Source organism: Panthera leo, chromosome C1, assembly GCF_018350215.1.
Source record: "Panthera leo isolate Ple1 chromosome C1, P.leo_Ple1_pat1.1, whole genome shotgun sequence".
Lineage (NCBI taxonomy): Eukaryota > Metazoa > Chordata > Mammalia > Carnivora > Felidae > Panthera > Panthera leo.
In genome coordinates, this window is record NC_056686.1 from 64668213 (window position 1) to 64689412 (window position 21200).

The 21200-nt window shown below is 35.3% G+C and overlaps 1 protein-coding gene across 3 annotated transcripts in view; it reads right to left on the bottom strand.

Annotated features, from left to right (window-relative positions):
* The window catches only part of USP33 (ubiquitin specific peptidase 33), a 63252-nt gene that overhangs the window by 21845 nt on the left and 20207 nt on the right, over window positions 1-21200 (bottom strand). For all 3 annotated transcript variants that reach the window (XM_042952273.1, XM_042952271.1, XM_042952272.1), the window contains exons 4-12: window positions 20541-20603; window positions 18413-18565; window positions 15309-15411; window positions 14579-14648; window positions 11494-11607; window positions 7413-7491; window positions 5529-5946; window positions 3302-3442; window positions 1173-1288 (exon numbers count right to left, since the gene is read on the bottom strand). In XM_042952273.1, coding sequence (XP_042808207.1) covers window positions 1173-1288; window positions 3302-3442; window positions 5529-5946; window positions 7413-7491; window positions 11494-11607; window positions 14579-14648; window positions 15309-15411; window positions 18413-18565; window positions 20541-20603 — 1257 coding nt within the window. The remainder of the gene's footprint in view (window positions 1-1172; window positions 1289-3301; window positions 3443-5528; window positions 5947-7412; window positions 7492-11493; window positions 11608-14578; window positions 14649-15308; window positions 15412-18412; window positions 18566-20540; window positions 20604-21200) is intronic.

The window sequence follows — 21200 nt, forward strand, 5'->3', positions numbered from 1 at the left end:
CAGGTGCTGTTCTAAATTTAATCTTCACATAAATCTTATGAAGTTACTACTAACATTCCCATTAATCAAGGACACTGTGGCATAGAAAAGTACATCCAGCCACAGTAGCTTGAGCTCCAAACTCGTAAGAACTATTACTGCATTTGTTTTTGGAAATGACGTCTCATGATGGTTTTTAAAAAGATGTAAAACTTGGCATGTAACTTTTAAAAAGCTGAAAACAATTCAAGATAATCCCATTTAAATATTTGGTACCCAGGGGCACCTAGGTGGCTCAGTCAGCTGAGCGTCCGACTTCGGCTCAGGTCATGATGTCACATTTGTGAGTTCAAGTGCCACATCAGGCTCTGTGCTGACAGCTCAGAGCCTAGAGCCTGTTTCAGATTCTGTCCCCCTCTCTCTTCCTCCCCTGCCCATGCTCTTTCTCTCTCAAAAATAAATAAACATTAAAAAATAAAAATAAAAAATATTTGGTACCCAAACAGCCTACATTAAAATGATGTAGCTCTTAGATTTGACTTAAGATCCTACCACAATAGCTGAAAACTTACTTTTGAGGGTTTTTTTAATAAGTCATTTTATATTCTTTAATTCATTACTACACTGAAACAAAACCACTCTTAAGAAAAGCTCAAAGAAACTCATAGATTTAGGGAAGATTAAAGAACTCATGATTTTAACTTATGCTCTTATGCATGAATCTGACACTACCTGTATTATCTGAGCCGTAATCTTAACAAAAGAAAATATTTATAAGCCATACCACCAAATGTAGAAGATACACTCACAGCCTTGTGCCTGTGAACAGCAACAGTTTCCCAGCATATGAATTTTATCAACCTTGGGAGGATATGCATGTGTTACCATTTATTGTTGCTGAGCAACATATCACCTTTCCATGTGACCAGAGATGAACAACAGAGTTAATTCTTGCTAATGCATGCCTGTCCAATGACAGGTCAAGACCCATCCTTTCAAACTGATGTTGCTACTACTTCCAAAAAATAAATTCTACTCCTAGAATCAATTTATGCTGATGTAAACATAAGAAATACATGTATAACCATAAGTAGCAAGGAGAAAAAATTAAACTTTTCATCCCATTTGTCAGGTTTTTTTTTTAAGACCATTTGACAGAAATTCCCTGCATATTATAATTCCCTCATACTCACCCTGTCACAAGTCAGACACTGCACTGAACTAATAATTGTTCCATCAAATATGTCTGAAATAACACTTCGGTATTTCTTATGCTGTTTTTTCCTCTTTGGAGATGATGCAGATTGAGCTAGGATTGAAAAACAAGTGAAGAACATTCTTTTAAAAGGTAGTTCCTTTACCAGTTTCTCTGGAATCCTTAACAGTAAAATTTACTATCCTAAAGTAACTTGTCAAAGTACCATTCAAGAGAATTACTTTAAAAAAAAATCCCAAGGACGCCTGGGTGGCTCAGTCAGTTAAGCATCTGCCTCTAGATTTCGGCTTAGGTCATGATCTCACAGTTCAGGAGTTCAAGCCCCACTTCAGGTTCTGCACTAACAGTGTAGAGCCTGCTTGGGACTTTGTCTCTCCCTTTCTCTCTGCCCCTTCCCCACTCATGATCTCTCAAAATAAATATATAAACTTTTTTAAAAAATCCCAAAAGAAGCCAAGATGAAATAGAAGAGAGGTTCAGTCTCTCCAGCTTGACTTCAATCAGAATAGTTTTGCTTTTCCTTGTTTTTGCATCCAATAAGGTATTATTTGAAAAAGGGACTTTATGGGGCGTCTGGGTGGCTCAGTCGGTTAAGCATCCGACTTCAGCCCGGGTCACGATCTCGCAGTCCGTGAGTTCGAGCCCAGGGTCGGGCTCTGTGCTGATGGCTCAGAGCCTGGAGCCTGCTTCCGATTCTGTCTCCCTCTCTCTCTGCCCCTCCCCCATTCATGCTCTGTCTCTTTCTGTCTCAAAAATAAATAAACGTTAAAAAAAAAATTAAAAAAAAAGAAAAAGAAAAAGGGATTTTATAACTAAGTTTTGAGAATTTTATATATATATATATATATATATATATATATATATATATATATATACACACATTCTGAACAGATCCTTTGTGAGCTTCCTGATTTACAAGCATTTTCTCCCAATCTTATCTTTTCAATCTCTTAATAGTGTCTTTTGCCAAGAAAATTTTTAATTGTTTCTGTTATGGATTTTTTTAAAACTTTGTCTTCTTTGTGCTTTTTTTTTTTTTTAATGTTTACTTATTTTTGAGAGAGAGAGAGAGCATGCACAAGTGGGGAAGGGCAGAGAGAGGGAGATCCAGAATCCGAAGCAGGCTCCAGGTTCTGAGCTGTCAACCGAGAGCCCATATGGGGCTCAAACCCATGAACAATGAGATCATGACCTGAGCCAAAGTCAGACATTTAACTGACTGAGCCACCCAGGCGTCCCTTCTTTTATGGATATTGCTTTTGATGTCTTAAAAAAACTATTGTCCAACAAAAGGTCATGAAGACTTTCTCCTTCCTATGTTTTTTCCTAAGAGTTTTAGAGTTTTACATTTTGTAATACTGGAATTCTCATACATAGCCTAGTGGGAATGCAAAATAATACAGCTAAACTGGAAAACAATTTCATACAACATTAAGTATGAAACTAACATAAAACCCAATAACCTCATTTCTGGGTGTTTACTCTAGACAAATGAAAACTTATATTCACACAGAAACCTGTACACGAATGTTTATTGCAGCATTATCCACAACTGCCAAAAACTGCAAATAATTCAAATGTTCTTCAAAGTGAAAATGAATGAACAGCAGTATAATCACACAATGAAATAACTACTCAGTAATAAAAATAACTATTTAGACATGCAATGTGATTGTATCTCAAATGCATTACAATAAGTGAAATAAGCCTGTTTCAAAAAACTATGTACTGTATGATTCTATTTATATGACATTCTGGGAAAGGCAAAACAATAGCAATAGAGAACAGATCAAAGGCCTAGGGTTTAGGGAGGGGTAGGGGGATGATCTAATTACAAAGGGTAGTTATGAGGGGATTCCTTGGGGGTGTTGGAACTGTTCTATATTCTGTTTGTGTGGTGGTAACAAAAATCTATGCGTGTGTTAAAATCCAGAACTCTACACCAAAAGAGTGAATTCTACTGTATGTAAATTTGTGCCACACACACACAAAAATTTCAAATCATGGTTATATAAAATTATGCTGTCAATTTTAAAGTACTAAATATTTCATAATTAACACTTTAAATTATCAAAACAAAGGAACCTGAATAACTGAAACTTCTACCTTTTTTGTGTGTGGGTGCCAATCCTGGCCACAAATTGCCTGATTTAGGAGGGCTTGCTGATAAACGTGGATTAACACCTTCATTTGATGGGAGGATCTGTGATGTAGACAGGTCATTCAAATGGACATCAGTAATATATTCTGTAATATTTAAAATTTGTATTATTACCTTAAATAGTAAAATTATCCCACTTATCAAATAATATTAATTAATTTAAAGGTTTCTTCATTTGAGATTTTAAACACAATTCCCATTAATAAATGTCAAGTGAAATATTTGATAGACAAAGTTCTTGCTAAGCAAAATAACAGTGATTTTCCACCTAGGAATCCAAATAATGTTTGTAACACATTACTGCGCTAGCAATTTAGGAAGTGAGCAGTGGTAACATAAAGCCAAAGGGAATTGTATTTGTTCTAATTTAGTATTTTTTAGTATTTATGATAGTTTTTAAAAAGCTTTGAAACTGTAGGAGAAAAAGATTATCTTCTCAAACTAACATAATAATCAAAATCTAAGAAGAAACTTAGGCAGAATCATAAATTATTTTATTCTTACTGTGATAAAAGGAAATACATCCCTTTATCAGAAAAGAACCTTTTTTAGAATGAATTATGAATCAAGAAAATAAAAACTTCATGACCACTATCTTGACAGTTGTGCTGTTGGAGTCCTAGTATATATATACAATACAGATTTCAGGGCAAGGGATTGTGCTCAATAAGTATCTGAAGAAAAAAGAACTGTTCATAAGGACCCTGAAACTGAATGACTTCAGAGATTTTTCCAGATAACGCAAAGTAAGTCACCTTTATTATTTTCACATAAGCATTTCTCACGATTCCAACCATGACTAAATGAAGACTGCGTAATATTAGAGGGAGAAAGAGTAGGAGACTCACTCACCCTCTCTGAAGGGAATAAAGTTAGTATTATCAAGGTCAGGGAATAAAGTTAGTATTATCAAGGTCAGGGATTGGCAAATGTTTCCTGTAAAAAACTTGATAATAAGTCTTTCAGGTTTTGCATCCTATATACAGTCTTTGTCACATTTTTTAATCAGGTCTTTGTAAAATGTAAAAGCTCAGATCCCTGATCTAGCTCATCAATTAGTCACCATGTATAAGAAAAAGCCTGCTACGGAGCAATAAAGAACCACTAAGTCCCTTAATCAGGCTTTTGACAAGGGCGGGCTGAACAGCAGTCTACGGAAGCCTAGGCTGTCTTTCAGTATTTACTGACCAAACAACTTCCAAAAGCATCTAAACTTCTAAAATAAGGCCACTGTAACTAAGGAGCCTAAAACGCTTTCCTGACTTCCCTGACTAGAACACCAATATGCACCACACACAGGTGAACCACTACTATTCCTGTGTTCAAGGAAATATCCTTTTCCTCAAGAAGAAATTTTGGGCTCATTCAATACCTAAATAAATTGTTTACTAGTTTTATTCTTTTCAAATTACAAAAGATAAACTTTTTTATGTTACTTGTCTGCCACTTATTTTAAGATCAAAGAACTTACACTTCTGATGGTTTTTAACGTGCTTTGGAAAATTAAGTATCACACTAGGCCAAGATAAATTAACTTTTGAAGAAATAAAGGTAAAATGCAAAGCAATCTAACCTAATTATCTTTCATCTGGCCACTTGCTCTTTTCAAAAAAAAAAACAAAAAAACAAAAAAACACTAGTATTCTGGTAATAATCTATCATAACAGGATTCATTATAGTTAAACTGCTATATCAAAATATATGCCAAATATTTCATAGCTGATAGTATTCCAATGACAGTAGTCTAAATCTAAAAGTGTGTAAGATTACAGAATTGTAATTTGAGTTATTTTGCTTTTTCCCCAGGATCTTAACAGAATCCACATAAAATGACATTAACTTAATATTCTACATGCAAATATTGCTAAACTCTACTACTTAGCCCAAAAGTAACAACTATTTTATTCCTGCTTTCTTCAAACTTGATCATATCCTGCACATAAAATATTAAGCTAATCAGTCTATTTCATTTCTTATGCTAAATACAGACTGGGAACATTAACATGTAAACTAGAAATATGTCTGATTTCACTCACAGGCCATGCTAATTTTCTCTCCAAAAATCAGAAAACAGTGAAATTACAAATATAATACAAATAAATACAAATATGCTATCTTGTACACATTGTCTACAAATGAAACACTATCATTTTCCAATTATTAAATTGTCACCTGAAGCTCTGCTGTGTATTTGCACTTTGACAGTTTCCTGGTTGTTCAAGTCAACTGCTTCAGACACAGAGTCTCTGTCTTTATCTAACTCTCCTTCAGAATTTACTTTATTAATCTTATTGCACATCTTCTCTTTTTGCCAATCTTTTGACATTTCTGAATTGTTCTCATCATCCTGAATTAACATTGTTGTTTCATTATTATCTTCAGAAAAGCCTTTAGAGCCATTTTCATTTTCTGCTTTATCACTGCTGCTACAAGATTCACAGGACTGAAAATCTACATCTGACTGGCTCTTGTCCTCTTCCATGGTCTCCTCAGTCGTTATAGTTTGAGGATCCTCCTCAACCTCCATGACCTGTTCTTTTAATTCTTCATGAAGCAAATCCATTAAACACCGAAGGAATTCTTGAGCATCCTAATATATAAACAACACATATTACCACTTCATTAAAAATATGTGTATGTAGAAACTTAAGAAAAAATATACAAAATGTGCTTATCAACTGATTTATAAAGGTGTAGTGTTATACTGAGGAAACACCAGTTAGTAGAACATAAGGCCCTGAAGAAGTAATAGGAAGCACTGAGTTCTAAATAATTATATAAATAAAACAAAAGTAATTTAAAAACTGAAGATGATCTGGAGGTCAGCTTTTAGTACTGCTGCTATTTTTTAAAAATGAAGAGGCATTTATAAAAACACAACTGGATTTGTCTCATATGACAATTAGAATTCAGAGATGTCCTAAAATTCAAATATTTTATCAGTTTGGCTTAAAATTAAAGCTTTCCAATCTTGTACTACATCTCAAAGAAAAATCCTTAATCAACCTGGAATGCTTTTTGAAAATTTGTGGGTACAGAGATGTGCAAAATGGGTGAAGGAAAGTGAGAAGCACAGGCTTCCAGTTACATAATGAGTAAGTCACAGGGATGAAAGGTACAGCAAGGGAATATTACTAGTGGTATCCTAATAGTGTCATATGGTGATAAATAATAGCTACATAGTAGCTATACTTGTGGCAAGCATAGCATGATGTATAAAATTGTGGAATCCCTATGCTGTACATCTGAAACAAATGTAACATTATGTGTCAACTATACTTCAATTTAAAAAAAGAAAAGAAAGAAAGAAAATACAAATTTATAAATTTATAGACCAACTCACATCTAAGAAATCAGTCTCTGGTGTCTGTGCACCAGAAAAAATTAACAGGGAACAGGTATTATTTTGAAAAAGAAAAATATGCAAGGGTTAGGTGTTAATATCAAAGGAATATATAAAGTTACAATAATTGAAACTGCCATTGGTACCACTTCAACAAAACATAGATCAATGCAATGAATCAGAAAGCCCAGAAACAAACCCTATAAAATATTAATGTAAGCATAAAAACTAAAAAAGAAGAAATTTCTAAAATCAGAAAAGAAAATTCTTTCAAATCTGTAGTCTGGTACAATTAGTTAGCTATTTGTGAAAAAAAAATGAAATTTGCACTGTAACACAAAATAAATGACAGATGCAGAGAAGAATTAAATATTTTAAAAATTAAAGCATAAAATATAGGTGAAAATTTATCTCTATATGTGTAACTTTTTGAAGCTAAAAGCATTAGAATAGAGACGTATTTATGCACTCCAAAATTTAACAATTTCTAGAAAAACATAAAATTATGAGAAAGGTGGAAAAATATAAGCAAAAAAATGACAATAGGCTATTATTGTCAGTAAATAAACACACAAGAAAGGATGACCCAAGACAACGGACAAATAAATTATAAAGGAAGAAATACAAAAGGCTCCATAAAAGCATAATGCATAATGGCATTTTTCAAACTTATTAAACATTAAGATTGTGAATGAAAAAGAATGAAGAGTTACCTGCTGAGAATACCCCCGAAATGTTGGATTTACTGTCTTAATTCCTTGAAACAGAGTAGTAGGAACAACGGATCCTGGCCTGAGGAAGATAACATTTTTAATGAGAAATCTGTGATGAATGAAATCTAAAATTTTTACTTTTTATTTTAGTAAGTAACAATCAAGAATTCAAGCTGTAGGGGCACTTGAGTGGTTCAATCAGTTGAGCGTCCGACTTCGGCTCAGGTCATGATCTCGCAGTTTGTGGGTTTGAGCCCGCGTCAGGCTCTGTGCTGACAGCTCAGAGCCTGGAGCCTGCTTCGGATTCTGTGTTTCCCTCTCTCTCTGCCCCTCTCTTCCTTGTGCTCTGTCTCTCTCTCTCTCAAAATAAATATTTTTTAAAAAGTTAAAAAAAAATAATTCAAGTTGTTAATGTGTTTCACAAAGTCATTAAAAATTGCCCAGTGTTATGTTTCATAGGCTCACCAGAATAGCTTTATATTAAGATATACTTAAGACAATTAAGATATATTTTATAGCTCTCGACCCTAATGAAATGATCATGCTCTATTTTTCAAAAACAATTACAATTACTTAAAACAAAATTCTAATTATTTTAAATTCCTGGGATAATTAAGATAAATATACCTAGTACATTATCTAAATTTTTGAATTCTGGTTTTTTTACTTGAGTGTAATTGACATAAATAAGATTTTAATTTCTTTTTAAGTAGACTTCACGCCCAATGCAGAGCAAAATGCAGAGCTTGAACTCACCACCCTGAGATCAAGACGTGAGCTGAGATCAAGAGTCAGACACTTAGGGGTGCCTGGGTGGCTCAGTTGGTTGAGCGTCCAACTTCAGCTCAGGTCATGATCTCACAGCTCGTGAGTTTGAGCCCTGCGTCGGGCTCTGTGCTGACAGCTCAGAGCCTGGAGCCTGCTTCGGATTCTGTGTCTTCGTCTCTCTCTGCCCCTAACGCACTCACATTCTGTCTCTGTCTCTCTCAAAGATAAATAAACATTAAAAAAAAATTTTTTTTAAAAAGTCAGACACTTAACCAACTGAGCCACCCAGGTGCCCCAGATATTTAACCACTTTTAGAATTCTGTACTGACACTTCTGAAGTCTGATAAACTTTCAGGAATTTTAAGTTTAAAATACATATTCAGGGCAAAGAAGCTTAAAAAACAGCAGTTAAGGGTTAATTCTAGCTATAGAGTCTGTAGCAGCACTGGATAACACTCAATAGGGATAAATGACAATGGAGGATTCTGGCTCTTTAATGTTCATAGCCCCAAGGAACTCATTAAAATCATACTCTTTTTTTTACATGAAAATAAACTCAAAATGGATTAAAGACCTAAATGTTAGACCTGAAACAATGAAATGCCTGAAAGAAAATACAGGCAATAATCTCTTAGACATCACCCTTAGCAACATATTTAGGGATATTTCTCCTCAGGCAAAGGAAACCAAAGAAAAATAAACTATTGGGACTAAAGTAAAAAGCTTACACACAGCAAAGGAAATCATCAACAACAACAAAAAAAGCAGCCTCATAAATGGGGGAAGATATTTGCAAATGATCTATCAGATAAGTGTTAATATCCAAAATATATAAAGACATTATACAATTCAACACCAAAAAAAAAAAAAAAAAAATCTAAAAGATGGGCAGAGGACTAATGAGAATGGCTAGTATCAAAAAGACAAGAAATAACAAGTGTCGGCAAAGATGTGGAGAAGAGGGAACCCAAGTGCACTATTGGTGGGAGAGTAAATTGGTACAGCCACTCTGGAAAACAGCATAAAGACTCCTCAAAAAATTAAAAACAGAAATAACATATGACTCAGCAGTCCCAATACTGGGTATTTACCCAAAGAAAATAAAAACACTAATCCAAAAATATATAGGCACCCCTATGTTTACTGCAGCATTATTTACCATAGCCAAGATATGGAAGCAACCTAAGTGTCCATCCACAGATGAATGGATCAAGATGGTATATATACAATGGAATATTTGCTCAGCCATAAAAAAGAGTAAGATCTTGCCATCTGTGACAACATGAACGGTCCTCAAGTTTATTATGCTAAGTGAAATAAGTCAGAGAAAGACAAATACCAAATGATTTCACTTATATGTAGAATCTAAGAAACAAATGGACAAAACAAGCAAAAAAAAAAAAAAAAAAAAAAGGCTCTTAAACACAGAGAACAAACTTGTGGTTTCCAGAGGTTAGGTGTGTGAAGAGGATGAGCGAAATAGATAAAGGAGATTAAGAGGTTCAAACTTCAAGTTATAAAATACGTAAGTCACAAAGTGAAAAGTCAAGCATAGAGAATATAGTCAATAATATTCTAATAACATTGTATGGTGACAATGGTGACTACACTTATCATAGTGAGCATTAAGTAATGTATAGAATTGCCCAGTCAATATGTCACATACTTGAAGGGCACCTGGGTGGCTAGGTTGGCTGAGTGTCTGACTCTTGGTTTCGGCTCAGGTCATGATCTCACTGTTTGGGGGTTCAAGCCCCATGTTGGGCTCCATGCTCATAGTGCAGAGCCTACTTGGGATATTCTCTATCTCTCCCTGTCTGCCCCTGGCCACCCCGCGCCCCCCCCTACCCCCCCCCCCCGCCCACACGCATGCCCTCTCTCACTCTCAAAATGAATAAATGAAAGTTTAAATTTTTTTTAATGTTTATTTTTTTGAGAGAGAGAGCATGAGCGGAAGAGGGGCAGAGAGACAGGGAGACACAGATTCCAAAGCAGGCTCCAGTCTCTGAGCTGTCAGCTCAGAACCTGACATGGGGCTCGAACTCACGAACTGTGAGACGTGAGACCATGACCTGAGCCAAAGTTGGACACTTAACAGACTGAATCACCCAGGTACCTGTAAATAAATGAACGTTTAAAAAAAATGTTATATACTTGAAACTAAGATAACAATGTGTATCAATTACACTTCAATTTAAAAAAAAAAAAAAAGAAAAGCCATTTTCTTTTCCTAGCATGTTAAATCAAAATAGTAACAAATTTTTGTTTGACTTAAGAGATGCTTAGTAGGGGGTAAAATATCTCAAAGAAAACTGAGGCACTTAGGAATAGGGGAATGTTAAAACTTTATTATTTTTTTTTTTTCAACTTTTTTTTTTTTTTTTTTTTTTATTTTTGGGACAGAGAGAGACAGAGCATGAACGGGGGAGGGGCAGAGAGAGAGGGAGACACAGAATCGGAAACAGGCTCCAGGCTCCGAGCCATCAGCCCAGAGCCTGACGCGGGGCTCGAACTCACAGACCTCGAGATCGTGACCTGGCTGAAGTCGGACGCTTAACTGACTGCGCCACCCAGGCGCCCCGGAATGTTAAAACTTTAAATACTGAAATTTTTACATTACAAATCAAGATCTCAAAAGTCTTGTGAGGTTTTGAAAAAAAAAGCTTTATGATTGTTTTCTTTACAGATAAGGTTGAGCAGTTAGGACTAATGGTAAACACAATTTTCTGAATAATTCTAAAACAAAATTAGTAAAATATTACATTGAACAATTATTCTTCTAATGCTACACTTTACAGGAAATAAACATAAGCAGAAAAATGAACATTCACCTAAGTATTTATGGTCTGATTTTAGCGTTGTGAGAATGTCTACTCCTGCATTAAAATTCAAGTGTCAGTAATAGCAGCTTTAGCATTTCGACTTATCTGCAGTCCAGATACTTCATTTGGATGTTCAGTTTGAAACAGAACATACTGTAAAATGAACTTGTCTCAAATTTACTTTTTTTTCAGCTCTATATATGTGCACCTATATCCTTTTAATATTTGATATTCATTTAAAAACATAATAAAGAGGAGCACCTGGGTGGCTCAGTCGGTTAAGCGTCTGGCTCTTGATTTCAGCTCAGGTCATGGTCTCACGGTTAAGTGGATTCAAGCCCCACGTCAGGCTCCAACCTGACAGCACGGAGTCTGCTTGGGATTCTCTCTCTCTCTTGCTCTGCCCCTCCCCATGTGCTTTCTCTCCCTCAAAACACATAAACTTAAAAAAATAATAATAATAAAGAGAATAAATACATTAAGTACATACCTGCTTTTATGCCACAGTTCGGTCATCAGTTTGAGATAACTTTTACAAATGGCTGGTTTCTTATCTGTTCGAGCTAGTCCTCCACAATCAAGAAAAAACTGTGTCAAAGGTGGGCTAATTCAAAAAAAAGAAAAATGTAAAAGTGGAATCAAAGCTTAATAATGACTGACTTCCAGTCATTCAATAAATTGGTAGCACATACAGCCCCATATCTATCATTTCTTTGCTCCCTTTTACAACTTCACATTCACTTCTTCATATTCGTGTTCAACCCATTCAAATCAAATTTGACCCCACTGTATCAGACTCCTCAATGCTGCCAGATGCAGTCAACATCTTTCACTCCCTCTTAGTAGCATTTATTACAAGTGACCTACCCCTCATTCTTGAGCAACCATTCTCTTGAACAATGATGAATTTTTCCATTTTTCTTTATCTCTGGCAACTCTTTCCCTTCTTTACTGTTCTTTTGACTCTTACCAGATATATAAATATCAAAGTCCCTCAGGACTGGATCCTAGGACTTTACCTCTCTTCCCTATATACTCTTTTCCTGGGGTGTCCTTAAATTTTCATGTTCATGCCAATGACAGTCAAACTTATGAAAGTCAAATATCTCATCTAAATTCCAGATTTATATCAAATATCCAAACTGATGGCTATGCTGAGCATCTTAAATTTAACATGATCAAAATTTAACCTTCAAGTGAATCTATTCTTCCTCCAGGCTTCTACATCTCACTAAGTGGTACTACTATCCATCTGGTGGCTCAGTTAGCAATTTGAAAGGCAATACCGCTGGGGTGCCTGAGTGGCTCAGTCAGTTAAGCATCCAACTGTGGATTTCAGTTCAGGTCATGTTCTCACAGTTCATGAGATCAAGCTCCATGTTGGGCTCTGTGCATGACAGGCTCTGTTTGGGATTCTCTCTCTCTGCCCCTCCCCCACTCACACACGTACTATCTCAGTCTCAAAATAAACATTAAAAAAAAAAAAAGGCAATATTATCTTCTATGAGCATGATTAGCTGGAGGGAACCTCAGTGAATCTATTCAGTTACAGGAAAAAGACTGGGCAAAGGACCAAACCCTGCCCTGCAATAAACCCTGCAATAGGATAGTGGCTATCCTATTCTGTGTCTCCCTGTCTCTCTGGACCTCCCCCTACTCATGCTCTGTCTCTGTCTCATAAATAAACATTAAAAAAAAAAACAAAAACTGGCTATCCTAAAAAGATATTCCATGCAAGTGAAAATGAAAAGAAAATATAGGTAACTATATTTACATTACACAAAGCAGACTTTATTTTTTTTAACTTTTTTTTTTTTAATTTATTTTTGAGACAGAGAAAGAGCATGAACGGGGGAGGGGCAGAGAGAGAGGGAGACACAGAATCGGAAGCAGGCTCCAGGCTCCGAGCCATCAGCCCAGAGTCCGACGCGGGGCTCGAACTCACAGACCGCGAGATCGTGACCTGAGCTGAAGTCGGACGCTTAACCGACTGAGCCACCCAGGCGCCCCCACAAAGCAGACTTTAACTCAAAGCTCTAAAAGATATAAAGAAGGCCATTATATAATGATAAAGGAATTGAGTCATCAAAAGGATACCATCTATAAATATGCACCCAACATAGGGGAGCTAAATAAACAAAGCAAGTATTAATAGATATGAAGGGAGAAATAAACAGCAATACAGTAACAGTAGGGGACTTCAATACTCATCTCGAACAATGGATAGATCTTCCAGCCAGAAAATCAATAAACACTGGACTTAAACTACATGTCGGACCAGATGGACTCAACAGATGTCTACAGAGCATTCCATGCTGCCCCTACCTATTCTGTAAAAGTATGATTAAGAAACAAAAAATCTAGGGGAACCTGAGTGGCTCAGTTGGATGTCTAACTTTGGCTCAGGTCATGATCTCGTGGTTCGTGGATTCAAGCCCTGCATTGGGCTCTATGCTAACAGCTCAGAGCCTGGAGCCTGCTTGGGGTTCTGTGTGTCCCTCTCTCCCTGCCCCTCCCCCATTTGCGTGCTGTCTCTCTCAAAAATAAACATTAAAAAAAACCTGAATACTTTTTATTAAAGACTTTTCACCTACAGAAAAGTACAAAATATTTTCATAGCATCTCTGTAAGTGATTTGAGGAAGGGGCACCTGGGTGGATCTGTCGGTTGAGCATCTGACTTCAGCTCAGGTCATGATCTCCTGGCTCGTGGGTTCGAGCCCCATGTCAGGCCCTGTACTGACACCTCAGAGCCTGGAGCCTGTTTTCCATTATATGTCTCCCTTTCTCTCTGCCCCTCCCCCACTCATGCTGTTTCTCTCTCTCTCTGTCTCAAAAACAAACATTAAAAAAAAAGTGATCTGAGGAATTAGTTCAAGCTTCTCATTTTCTAGATGTTAAAACAAATAACTTGCTCAAAGGCACACACTAACTAGGGTTTACACCAGAACCAGCAGTCTCAGGAAATACAGGCATGAATAATCCCACTGGGACAATGGATTAGTACCAACCCAGTTTCTTGCCTACTCTACCTTCAGGATTACTTAACAAGAAAGAAAAAAGAAACTTTTCAGGACATTTACATAGTTAATCCACAGAATCTTTTAAATGGGGTCATTTCAGAAAGTGAGAGGGAAGGAGAGGAATTCATTGAGGGAAGAAGGACAGCCAAGGATTTATGGGATCCTATTGGCTAGGGAAATTGAATAGAATTGTTAACTCTTTCTCATATTACTATTAGTAGTATACTTCTTTCTTTCCTCCTCTGACTCATCTTTCTTTCTTTTTTTTTCTTTTCTTTTCTTTTTTTTTTTTTAGCAAATTAAGAGCAGCATGATTTTCTCCCATCCACATACTAACCAGACCCGACCTGCTTAGCTTCCATGCTCAGGTGAGATCAGGCACGTTCAGAGTGGTATGGCCATAGGTTACCAGCAGCATGGTTTTCTGCTCAAAGAGTGACTTTATTTTTTTTTTTTTCATTTAGAAACAGTTTTATTGAAGTATAACTGCCATATAAGAACTGTGATAAAGAGTGACTTTAAAAAGCTATACAAAATTAATTTCTATACTTACCAATTAGAAAGAGCCTGCAAAGCTGCATTCATATAACAAGTATTTCCAATATTTTTCAAACCTGTAAGACCTATTAAGAACAATCATAAATTATGTCATCACTCAATAATGCAGTGACTTAATTTTCTAAGTGTTTACTGAATATGTAACTATGTATGATACTTATTACAGTTCTCAAACTATGTTAAGAACACACAAAATAGGGGCACCTAGCTGGCTCAATCTGTGGAGCATGCAACCCTTGATCATGGGGTTGTGAGTTCAAGCACCACATTGGGTACAGAGATAACTCAAAATATTTAAAAACTAAAGGAAAAAAACCACAAAATACATTATGGAAATACAAAATATCAACTTGAACAACTCAGAGGTCAGGATTCTACTAAAGTGTTAATTTTCAGATAATTATTTAAATAAACATTTAAAAAGTTAAAATTCCCTTGCATCAATTATAAAACACAAAATTTGTACTAAATTGTATTGGATAGTTTATACTAAGGGCTTTGGTAAAGTGATGCCAGAGAAACCAAGCATCACTCAAAAGTTGTCAGTCTGCTTTCCCTGCAAATACAATTGTACTAGGCCAAATTTTAGATTTTATTTATTTATTTATTTAGGCCATCAACATCTACAGAGTCTCTTTCACTTCTCGAGTTTGAAATTTTCACATTACAATTTCCTAAAGAAATGTGTAGTACCATAGAAAAGAGTGTTATATAGGAGATTTTACCTCTTGCCTTAAGTTCATCTTCTTCTTCCACTTCTATGTCCAAATCATCAAATACAGCAACCAGAGGAGTTTTTAATGTTGTACTACTTGGTATTTTAAAATCCTTGATAACAGAAAAGACAGCAAATTTACATTTACATCTTGAAAGTAATGAGGATCTACACTAGGAAAGAGCATGTCACTCTATCTTTATTAAAAATGCCCTTGAATAACAAAGCCACTTACGACTTTTCTGAATTGAAAAGTTAACAACTGGGGCGCCTGGGTGGCTCAGTCAGTTAAGCATCTGACTTTGGCTCAGGTCATGATCTCACAGTTTATGATTTCAAGCCCCGCATCGGGCTCTGTGCTGACAGCTTGGAGCCTGGAGCCTGCTTAGATTCTGTGTCTCCCTCTCTCTCTGACCCTCCCCCCATTCATGTTCTGTCTCTGTCTCAAAAATAAATAAAAATTTTAAAAAAATTTTTTTTAAAAAGAAAAGTTAACAGTTATCAGTTCAGTGAATTCCAATCCAATTCAGTGTTATCAAGCTAAAAAAAATCTAGGCACACATTCCTACACCATCTTTTCAGATTTTTCTAACTTTTTACAGGAAGAAAATACTAAAGTTTTTCTATCATAACACACCAACTTATCTGTAGACTTCTACAATCTCTCCTGATACTTGTTACCATACTTATTTTGCGTTATTTTATACATATGGAATAGTTCAGTTATTTTAAATAGTAATAAAATATTCCAGAATTAATTTCCAAATATTGTCTTAACTCAAATGTTGCAATGGTGACCTGTTCGTCAAATGCTAGCTCACACTTAAAAAAAAAAAAAAAAAAAGACACAGAAGAAAAACTTTGATCTAATATTTTAAAAATCAGGAGAGCTCATAGAAATATCAGATTCTGCAAGTTCTCTTTTAATAGAAGACTGAACTACACTGAACCCATTTAGCAACTATCACTTAAAGGAGGAAACTGAACAGCAGCATGCACTTAGCATATGCTCTGACTCTCCAACTTATTCAGGCCTTATTTCACCTCTACAATGCATGCATATGCACTTTTCTACCTACCCACTTTATACATTTATTTTACTTTCCTGGTATCTGTAGATACTGAACATTTGAGCTGGCCCCATATTCTCACTTAATTGTATTTAAGTATAGAGGTTTTTAAAAAATCATTTAAGGGGCGCCTGGGTGGCTCAGTCGGTTAAGTGACCTCAGCTCAGGTCATGATCTCACAGTCTGTGATGCCTGAGCCCTGCGTCAGGCCCTGTGCCGACAGCTCAGAGCCTGGAGCCTGCTTCAGATTCTGTGTCTCCCTCTCTCTCTGCCCCTCCCATGTTCATGCTCTGTCTCTCTCTGTCTCAAAAATAAATAAACGTTAAAAAAAAAAAAATTAAAAAAAAATCATTTAAAATTTTACCTCCTAGAAAAAATTTTTATTTAAGAAATCTTACTAATGACATTTGGTTTCCAATATTATTATTTTATAATTAATGTTCCAATAGCATTGAAATTTTATATTAAAAAATTGTACAAATAACTTTTTTCTTCTGAGTAATTTTATTCAACAATGGGATCAGGAAGTTGCATGAAATTAAATTCATGCCTTTTATGTGTTATAAATATAACTCACAGAGAATTATTTACGAGCCATCAGAAAAATATCAGTATATTTATTCAATCAGATTCAACATTCATTAAGACATTCAACATTCATTCAACATTCTGCAAAATCTGGCAGAAATGGCAACAGACAACTGTTTTCTTTAGTCAGTGATGGTTACTTTGTCAATGTGTTTTTATTTGTATTTCCTTTTTGTGAACTATCTGCACTTATTCTTTCAACCACCTGAGTATTACCCTTATAAACTGTTACCAATTCCTTATGTGATTAAACTTTTAGTTACCACATTTTTGTTAATTAATGCAAGTGTGTTCCAGAAAACTTACTTTCAAACTATCAAGGCATTAAAAACAAGACAAAAAACACATTTCTGAATGATAATATCAGTGGCAGAAATAGTAATGGTAGTTTGGTGATTTATCCACTACAGCCATTCAACTTTGAAATACAAAAAAATATAGCTTGTCTAAAATCTACTCATTTTAGTTACATGATGTGTAAGACAAGCAAATTTATTTACACAAATGTGTACTATCAGAATGTGACACAAAGATATAATAGAAAAATGTTAAAAGTTGGTATCAAGGAAGACAAGTATAGAAATACAATGTGATTTTTTTGATACATGAGGGGAAAAAAACCTCACTAATGTGTTAATTAAACCATACAGAGCAAATGATGAGTACAGTAAGTTAGAAACCAACTCTTCTAATATTTTCATTTCCTTTTCCCTATTTTTATAGAACTAGAAAATTCTCAAAATTAAGTGATTAATCTTTGCAAGCCTACACATATTGTGAAACCAAAGATCAATGCTAAGCTTTAATATATCCTATTTGGTTTTCGATAAATTAGTAAAATGTTCTTAGTAATATTAATGGAGGTAGAAAGGGGAGAGAAATGAGGAAAAGGGAGCTGAATTTGTATTTGTAATTTCCTATCAAAAAAGGCCTGCCCCCTCTCCTAGAATCAGATTGCTAGAAAAATATACACTTTTTAAAGACAGTTTGTTAGGGTGCCTGACTGGCTCAGTTGGTTACGCAGCTGACTCTTGATTTCGGCTCAGGTCATGATCTCACAGTTTGGAAGTTTGAGTCCCACATCGGGGTCTATGCTGATAGAGTGGAACCTGCTTGGTATTCTGTCTCCCTCTCTGCACCCCCCCGCCCCACCACTGTGCTCTCTACATGTCTCTCAAACTTAAAAAAAAAGAAGTTTGTTTTTAAGTTTTAAAAACACAAAACATGCTTTTCCATCTTCAGACAGGTGAGCTTCAATCTTACTATAACATATCATTCTATAAAAGAGCAAAGGCTAGCCTCAGTATTGCAATCAAGAAAAAAGGCACATTACAGAAATATTTAAAGTACAAGTGAGGTAGAGTTGTTATACATTTCAACTACGTGACAAATTCTAAAATCATACCTTTTCATACCTGAAAATATATATCTTAATTAAATAAAGTTTGATTATTACCTGGACACTATTTTCTTGGGTTTGGTGAAGTGGTCTTACATGAGGCAAAGAAGGATGAGTTCCTAATTTCCTATCCAAAAATACTTCTTTGCTGCAAGCATAACACCATACTCGAAGAGTAGTAAGGTTCACAGTAAGATAATGCTTTGTCTCCTATACAATTTCATAGCAGAGGGAGAAGAGGAACCAAAATTAGGTATAGTTGAAAACATTTCAAAAGATCATATAAGGGGATGCCTAACTGGCTTAGTTGGAAGAAGAGTATGTGGCTCTTGATCTTGGGGTCATAAGTTCAATCCCCCACACTGGGTGTAGAGATTACTAAAACAAAAACAAAAACAAAAACAAAAACAAAAACAAAAAAAAAAACACTTTAAAAAAATCATATAAGATAAACTGCTGGCCTTTAATGAATAACAATATACTCCAAAAAGAAGAGTTAAAACTTGAACACCAAAAACATATTCTTTAGATAAACTATTAAAGTATAGTGAATAGTAACAATATATAAGCCTACTCTAGAAATTATACTATTGTCATTTTTCACCACTGTTCAGCATAAAAATAAACATAAGACTAAGACTCTCCTTTGGAGTTAGCAAATAAGTATAATACAAGAAAATAATTGACCAAAGCATAGTAACTATTCTAAAAGATCATAGTAACTATTCAAAAGAATGAGTCAAATGATGTAAGTCAAAGCAAAAAACATCTCAAGCAATATGAATATATGATCTTGGATACATAAAATTCTGGCCTTTCTCAACCAGAGTTCATGGAGAGAATTTATGCCTACAGAAAATTATCTTAGTAACTATTTTCTCAATTCTCACAAGAATGGTACACAGCACTACCATTCTGGATGCACAAAATAGAAGTAAATTATGTACAATGATGCCTGAGGGCTTTGGAATATTCAGGCTTAATTAATTGTCTTGAGGAACCCTGACTGAGAACAATTAATGCTACAGAGACATCAATGTGAAAAAGACAGTTCATGCTCAAGAAACATATAGTTTAAAAAAAAAAAAAAGAAAGAAAGAAAAGAAGCATACAGTTTAGAATAGAAGTTCTACTACACTCTACCATACCATACCATACCAGAATTACACACAAGCACCAAACAACCAGGGTGAAGTAGAAAGAGAACTCCAATTAAGATGTGCAGAAGGTAATATGAGTTGAGACTTAAAAGTTAGCCAGGCCCTATCATAGGCATAGGCATCCACTCTTGACTTCAATTTTCATATTCTCCTAAAATTCCAACTATCATCTTCATAAACCAGGAGGCAAATTTCTTAAATCATTACTCTCTTAATTACAATCTCAATCTAGTATTAATCTTAGCAATTCCCCTCCCCACCTTTTAGAAAGTATAAGCAAAGGTTTAACTCCTCTTATATAAAAAAGGGGAAAATTTTGAATTACAACTTGAATTAATAATGTTGTATTTGCTTGCTTTCCCTTTCCTTCAGGCTCGCTTTAAAAAATATCTTGCAAAGGGGTGCCTGGGTGGCTCAGTCAGTTAAGCGTCTGACTTCAGCTAAGGTCATGATCTCGCAGTCCATGAGCTGTGCTGACAGCTCAAAGCCTGGAGCCTACTTTGGATTCTGTGTCTCCCCTCTCTCTCTGCCCCTCCCCCACTCACGCTCTGTCTCTCTCAAAAATAAACATTAGAAAAAAATTTTTTTAAATATCTTGCATAAAAATTTTCTATACACCAGGTGATATATGGAATTGCTAAATCACTATATTGTAACTAATATAATACTATATGTTAACTAACTGGAATTAAAATAAAAACTTAAGGAATGCCTAGGTGGCTCAGTCAGTTAAGTGTCTGACTCCTGATTTTGGCTCAGGTCACGATCTCACGGTTGTAAGATCGAGCCCCTGACCCCTGTGCATTGGGCTCAGTGCTGGGTGTGGAGCCTGCTTGGGATTGTCTTTCCCTCTCCCTCTGCCTCTCCCCTGCTGAAGCACTTTCTCCCTCATTCCCTCCCTCCGTTCTTCTCTCTCTCTCTCTCTCTCTCTCTCTCAAATAGACAGATAAATAAATAAATAAATAAATAAATGAAAACTTACAAAGCAAGTAAATAAACACCAAAAAAATTTTCTATATACATACCTGAGAATGTATAGTGCTGTGATCTACTTGTGATTCACCACAACCAACATATGAACATCTATTCTATAATTATACAGAAAGAAAAATAAGTCATTTTATAACATGTGTAAATATACAACAGCATCACATTTACAATTAAGTTTTGATCATACATTTTAACTTAATGACTAAATGACTTTCCATATTCATTTATTTTAACCAAATGGCATTAGGAACAGAGGAATAAAATGAGAATATTTCTAAATTACAAGCTATGTCACCTCTAATATAAGACAAGAATAAAATATTTTAGTGATTAGATGCAGAAATGATGATTCAAAGGGGCACATGCACCCCAATGTTTATAGCAGTGTTATCGACAATAGCGAAATTATGGAAAAGAGCCTAAATGTCCATCAACTAAAGAATGGATAAAGAAAATATGGTGTGTATGTATGTGTGTGTGTGTGTGTGTGTGTGTGTGTGTGTACACACACACACACACACACTGGAGTATTACTCAGCGATCAAAATGAAATCTTGCCATTTGCAAAAACATGGATGGAACCAAAAATTACTATGCTAAGCGAAGTAGGTCAAAGAAAGACAGATATCATATGATTTCACTGATAGGTGGAATTTAAGAAACAAAACAGCTGAATATAGGGGAAGAGAAGGAAA